This window comes from Entelurus aequoreus, linkage group LG18 (assembly GCF_033978785.1).
Source record: "Entelurus aequoreus isolate RoL-2023_Sb linkage group LG18, RoL_Eaeq_v1.1, whole genome shotgun sequence".
Taxonomy (NCBI): Eukaryota; Metazoa; Chordata; class Actinopteri; order Syngnathiformes; family Syngnathidae; genus Entelurus; species Entelurus aequoreus.
In genome coordinates this window covers 7,341,870-7,349,369 of record NC_084748.1, presented here as the reverse complement: position 1 = coordinate 7,349,369, position 7,500 = coordinate 7,341,870, and the positions used below count along the sequence as shown (strand labels likewise).

General features: G+C 40.9%; 1 protein-coding gene across 5 annotated transcripts in view; it reads right to left on the bottom strand.

Moving 5' to 3' along the window:
* The window catches only part of cacna1ab (calcium channel, voltage-dependent, P/Q type, alpha 1A subunit, b), a 302,834-nt gene that overhangs the window by 208,832 nt on the left and 86,502 nt on the right, over positions 1 to 7,500 (bottom strand). For all 5 annotated transcript variants that reach the window (XM_062026422.1, XM_062026423.1, XM_062026425.1 and 2 more), the window contains exons 4-5: positions 6,339 to 6,445; positions 6,118 to 6,257 (exon numbers count right to left, since the gene is read on the bottom strand). In XM_062026422.1, coding sequence (XP_061882406.1) covers positions 6,118 to 6,257; positions 6,339 to 6,445 — 247 coding nt within the window. The remainder of the gene's footprint in view (positions 1 to 6,117; positions 6,258 to 6,338; positions 6,446 to 7,500) is intronic.

Genomic DNA, 7,500 nt, shown 5'->3' with positions numbered 1-7,500 from the left:
CGTCACCAACATCATCATCATCCTCATCTTCATCCTCATCAACAATATCATCATCATCATCATCTTCATCACCATCCTCCTCCTCATCATCATCATCACCATCCTCATCATCTTCATCACCATCCTCCTCCTCCTCCTCCTCATCAACATCATCATTAACATCCTCATCATCATCCTCCTCATCTTCATCACCATCGTCCTCCTCCGCCTCATCATCATCCTCATCATCAACATCCTCCTCATCCTTATCATCACCATCACCAACATCATCATCATCCTTAATCCTCCTCCTCCAACTCATCATCATCATCATCATCTTTAATCCTCCTCTTCCAACTCATCATCATCATCATCCTCCTCATCTTCATCACCATCCTCCTCCTCCGCCTCATCATCATCCTCATCATCAACATCCTCCTCATCCTTATCATCAACATCATCATCATCATCATCATCATCATCATCAGTACATCATCATCCTCATCACCATCACCAACATCATCATCATCCTTAATCCTCCTCCTCCAACTCATCGTCATCATCATCATCATCATCTTCATCTTTAATCCTCCTCCCCCAACTCATCATCATCATCATCATCATCATCATCATCATCATCATCATCTTTAATCCTCCTCTTCCAACTCATCATCATCATCATCATCAGCCTTAATTCTCATCATCTTCATCTTCATCACCATTATCAACGTCATCACCAACATCATCATCCTCATCTTCATCATCATCACCATCCTCTTCCTCATCATCAATATCATCATCATCCTCATCAATATCATCATCGTCATCATTATCATCATCATCATCATCTTTAATCCTCCTCCTCCAACTCATCATCATAATCATCTTCATCATCATCAGCCTTAATTCTCATCATCATCATCTTCATCACCATTATCAACGTCATCACCAACATCATCATCCTCATCTTCATCATCATCACCATCCTCTTCCTCATCATCAATATCATCTTCATCCTCACCAACATCCTCATCATCCTCCTCATCATCATTATCATCAGCCTTATTTCTCCTCCTCATTATCATCCTCATCACCATCATCACCAACAGCATCATCATACTCTTCCTCATTACCAATATCATCATCATCCCCATCATTGTCATCACCGTCATCATTATCTTCCTCATCATCATCATCATCATCATCATCATTGTCATCATCATCATTATTCTCATCCTTCACATAATCATAATCCTCATCCTCACCAACATTACATCATCCTCCTCATCATCATCAACATCATCCTCATCGTCATCATCATCATCCTCACCATCATCACCCTCGTCACCAACATCATCATCATCCTCATCTTCATCCTCATCAACAATATCATCATCATCATCTTCATCACCATCCTCCTCCTCACCATCCTCATCATCTTCATCACCATCCTCCTCCTCCTCCTCCTCCTCCTCCTCCTCCTCCTCCTCATCAACATCATCATTAACATCCTCATCATCATCCTCCTCATCTTCATCACCATCCTCCTCCTCCGCCTCATCATCATCCTCATCATCAACATCCTCCTCATCCTCATCATCAACATCCTCCTCATCCTCATCATCAACATCCTCCTCATCCTCATCATCAACCTCATCACCCTAATAATCATCATCATCATCATCATTACATCATCATCCTCATCATCATCATCATCATCATCATCACCCTTAATCCTCCTCCTCCAACTCATCATCATCATCATCATCATCATCATCATCATCATCATCATCATCATCATCATCATCAGCCTTAATTCTCATCATCATCATCTTCATCACCACCATTATCAACGTCATCACCAACATCATCATTCTCATCTTCATCATCATCACCATCCTCTTCCTCATCATCAATATCATCATCATCCTCATCAATATCATCATCGTCATCATTATCATCATCCTTCTCATAATCATAATCACCTTCATCCTCACCAACATCCTCATCACCATCATCACCAACAGCATCATCATACTCTTCCTCATTAACAATATCATCATCATCCCCATCATTGTCATCACCGTCATCATTATCTTCCTCATCATCATCATCATCATCATCATTGCCATCATCATCATTATTCTCATCCTTCACATAATCATAATCATAATCCTCATCCTCACCAACATTACATCATCCTCCTCATCATCATCAACATCATCCTCATCCTCAACCTCATCCTCATCATCAACGTCAACATCATCCTCATCCTCATCACGTGTGTGAGAGGAAGAACACGAGGACAAGAAGGAGTGTTTTCTCCAAAGCTATCGCCATGACAACGCTCCCCCGTCTCCCAGTGAGGTGACATTTCACTTTGGCCCGGCGGACGCTCCCTGCAGTGCTGCTCTGATCCCGCCAGGGGGGGGGGGGGGTTGCCCATGTGTGTGTGTGTGTGTGTGTGTGTGTGTGTGTGTGTGTGTGTGTGTGTGTGTGTGTGTGTGCGTGTGTGCGTGTGTGTGTGTGTGTGCGTGTGTGTGTGTGTGTGCGTGAGACGCCTGTCCTCATTAGGGGTGCACGGCGACGGCGGGGGTGTGGTCCTGATCACACATGCTCACCGTGTCAAAGCAGGACCACCTTTGTGCGTGTGTGTGTGTGTGTGTGTGTGTGTGTGTGTGCGTGTGTGTGTGTGTGTGTGTGTGTGTGTGTGTGTGTGTGTGTGTGTGTGTGTGTGTGTGCTGCTATATCTTGTTACCATCTCCCTACTACTTTCCCCGCCTCGCCTCGTCCTCCCCTCCTGGGCCGCCATATTTAGACCACGCGACAAACACACACACGCACACACACACACACGCACACACACACGCACACACACACACACACACACACACACAAACACACACACACACACACACACACACACACACACACACGCACACACACACACACACACACACACACACACACACACGCACGCACACACACACACACACACACACACACGCACACACACGCACACACACACGCACACACTCGAATCAAGATGGCAGTCAACAGACTTTTACCATAAAAATAAAAGTACTGTCTTTACAATTTACAGCATTTCAAAATAAAAGCCTCCACGCATTAAACAGCGAAATTCCAGCAACTGACTTGTTCGTTTTCTACCATTCAACATGTTTTCCGTCGCCATGGTGACAGCCACAGGCCCCCTTGCATCATGAATGTTCAAATAAAATCAACTTTGCCATCAAAGATTGCATCCCATTGTAAAAAAACAAACAAACAGCGCCACCGTTTGGGAAAGAGGAGGGAGTGACGGAAGGGATGACTGTGGTGCGTTCAAGGACCCTGGCATGAAGTTGGAAAAGGCAATGTCAGTGGTCATGCCAGGGTGTCCAAGGTGGAAAGCAACCTTTCGTTAGCATTCTAATATTCGCATGCTAAGCTTTCCTGGTAATTTTGCAGGTAAACAAATGATACCTGTTAGCATGTTGACGTCAGCATGCTATTTCTTTTTTTATGCTAATTGTGCAGGTCATATTTTGGTACTTAACGCATGCTAACGTTAGCATGCTAGCATTTTTCAGGTACACACCTCAGAGTAATATATGTATATACACTTGACACATGTTACAGTTAGCCATTTGCAGTATTTAGCCATTTTTTAACAGCCTGCGGCACAGTCGTTAGCATGCTAATATGTTAGCTACTTTTAGCACATTTTGCAGGTGTACATCTCAGCGTCAAACATTTTGTTACTTGACCAAAGATGTTAACCTTAATATGCTAGCTTGTTTTTTGGTTGTTTTTTTTCAAACTAATTTTGTAGACAAAAACCTCAGTCATATTTTGGTTGTAAATGCAAGCTAACGTTAGCATGCTAGCATTTTAAACACATTTCTTCCAGGTACACACCTTAGCGTAATATATTTTGGTACTTGACACATGTTACAGTTAGCCATTTGCAGTATTTAGCATATGTTTTAACAGCCTGCGGCACAGTCGTTAGCATGCTAATATGTTAGCTACTTTTAGCACATTTTGCAGGTATATATCTCAGCATCAAATATTTTGTTACTTAACCAAAGATGTTAACCTTAATTTGCTAGCTTGTTTGTTTCTTATTTTTTTAGCTAATTTTGTACGTCTACACCTAGGTCATATTTTGGTACTTAATACATGCTAACGTTAGCATGCTAACATTTTTCAGGTAAACACCTCAGGGTAATATATTTTGGTACTTGACGTATGTTACAGTTAGCCATTTGCGATATTTAGCTATTTTTTTTAACAGGCTGCGGCACAGTCCATGCTAATATGTTAGCTTTTTTTTTTTTTTTAGCACATTTTGCAGATATACATTTTAGTATCAAATATTTTGTTAGTTGACCAAAGATAACTGGGAGCATGTTAGCTTGTTTTTTAACCAGTTTTTTTTAGATGTACACCTTGGTCATAGTTTGGTACTTAATGCATGCTAATGTTAGCATGCACATTTTGCAGGTATACATCTTAGCATCAAACATTTTGTTAATTGACCAAATATGTTAACTTTAATGTGCTAGCTTGTTTGTTTGTTTGTTTTTAGCTAATTTTGTAGACAAACACCTCAGTCATGTTTGGGTTCTAAATGCAAGCTAACGTTAGCATGCTAGCATTAAAAAAAAAAAAAAAATGGTACACCCCCAGAGTAATATATTTTGATGCAAGTCACAGTTAGCATTTTAGCATGCTAACCGTCGCATGCTAGCTTTTCAAGTTAATTTAGCAGGTATACACCTTAGTGCCATCATATATTTTGTTGTTTTTCGCTAATGCGAACTGTGTATGTTAGCTTTTTTTTTTTTTAGCACATTTTGCAGGTATACATCTTAGCATTAAACATTTTGTTACTTGACCAAATAAGTCAACCATAATATGCTAGCTTGTTTTTTGTTTGTTTTTTAGCTAATTTTGTAGACAAACACCTCAGCCTTAATTTGCTAGCTTGTTTGTTTCTTATTTTTTTTAGCTAATTTTGTACGTCTACACCTTGGTCATATTTTGGTACTTAATACATGCTAACGTTAGCATGCTAACATTTTTCAGGTAAACACCTCAGGGTAATATATTTTGGTACTTGACGTATGTTACAGTTAGCCATTTGCGATATTTAGCTATTTTTTTTGACAGGCTGCGGCACAGTCCATGCTAATATGTTAGCTTTTCTTTTTTTTTTAGCACATTTTGCAGGTATACATTTTAGTATCAAATATTTTGTTAGTTGACCAAAGATAACTGGGAGCATGTTAGCTTGTTTTTTAACTAGTTTTTTTTAGATGTACACCTTGGTCATAGTTTGGTACTTAATGCATGCTAATGTTAGCATGCACATTTTGCAGGTATACGTCTTAGCATCAAACATTTTGTTAATTGACCAAATATGTTAACTTTAATATGCTAGCTTGTTTGTTTGTTTGTTTTTAGCTAATTTTGTAGACAAACACCTCAGTCATGTTTGGGTTCTAAATGCAAGCTAACGTTAGCATGCTAGCATTAAAAAAAAAAAAAAAAATTGGTACACCCCCAGAGTAATATATTTTGATGCAAGTCACAGTTAGCATTTTAGCATGCTAACCGTCGCATGCTAGCTTTTCAAGTTAATTTAGCAGGTATACACCTCAGTGCCATCATATATTTTGTTGTTTTTCGCTAATGCGAACTGTGTATGTTAGCTTTTTTTTTTTTTTAGCACATTTTGCAGGTATACATCTTAGCATTAAACATTTTGTTACTTGACCAAATAAGTCAACCATAATATGCTAGCTTGTTTTTTTTGTTTGTTTTTTAGCTAATTTTGTAGACAAACACCTCAGTCATATTTTGGTTCTAAATGTGCCATCATATATTTTGTTGTTTTTCGCCAATGCGAACTGTATGCATGCTATTGTTAGCATGCTAGGCTTTCTTTGCTCGTAATTTCTGTTACTTGACGCTATCTGGCCAGTGTGCTAACTGTTAGCATTTCAGTTCAGCTTGAGTTCTTCAGAATTCACAGCTAATTTCTGCCGGAATTGTATTTTCTAGCACTTTGACAAAAATATCTGTGTTTTGAAGGTGAAAACCCTCAAAATGGCGGGCCGGTTTACTCACCCGGTGAGCACGACCACAAAGTCCATGACGTTCCAGCCGTTGCGCAGGTACGACCCCTTGTGGAGCGCGAAGCCCAGCGCCAGGATCTTGATCCCGGACTCGAAGCAGAAGATGGCGATGAAGTAGGGCTCCGTGTCTTCCTGCGGCCAGCGAGCGACAGACAGGAAGTGAGGCAGACTGGAGGAGGCGGGGCTTTGGCGTGCGTCAATGTGTGCGTTTACCAGTCGCTCGGACAGCGGCGTCTTGTCGTTGTCGGGGAGGTGCTGCTCCAGCGCCAGCACGATGCAGTTTGCGATGATGGTGGTGAGGATCATCCACTCGAAGGGCGTGGAGCTGCGGTCAAGGTCACAAACACTTGTGCACACGTTAGCTTCAGTGCTAACTCTGTCTCGCAAACACTCATACACTTGTTAGCTTCAATGCTAACTCTTTCTCATACACATTTTTGCACACGTTAGCATCATTACTAACTCTATCTCACACACATTCGTGCACACGTTAGCATTAATGCTAACTCTATCTCACACACACACTCACGCACACGTTAGCATCACTGCTAACTCTTTCTTGCAAACACTCGTGCACATGTTGGCATCCATGCTAACTCTTTCTCACACACACTGGTGCACATGTTAGCATCCATGCTAACTCTTTCTCACACACATTCGTGCACACGTTAGCATCAAAGCTAACTCTTTCTTGCAAACACTTGTGCATATGTTAGCATCCGTGCTAACTATTTCTCATACACATTTTTGCACATGTTAGTATCACTGCTAACTCTATCTCACAAACACTCGTGCCCACGTTAGCATCACTGCTAACTCTTTCTCACACACACTGGTGTACACGTTAGCATCAATGCTAACTCTTTCTCATACACACTGGTGTGCACGTTAGCAGCACTGCTAACTCTTTCTCATACACATTTGTGCATATGTTAGCATCACTGGTAACTCTTTCTTACAAACGCTCATTCACACGTTAGCTTCAATGCTAACTCTTTCTTACAAACACTCGTACACACGTTAGCATCACTGCTAACTCCTTCTCACAAATACTCATTCACACATTAGCTTCAGTGCAAACTGTATCTTACAAACACTCGTACACATGTTAGCTTCAATGCTAACTCTATCTTACGAACACTTGTACACACGTTAGCTTCAATGCTAACTCTTTCTCACAAACACTCATTCACACGTTAGCTTCAATGCTAACTCTTTCTCACAAACACTCATTCACACGTTAGCATCACCGCTAACTCTTTCTCACAAACACTCATTCACACGTTAGCTTCAATGCTAATTCTTTCTCACAAACACTCATTCACACATTAGCATCACCGCTAACTCTTTCTCACAAACACTCATTCACACGTTA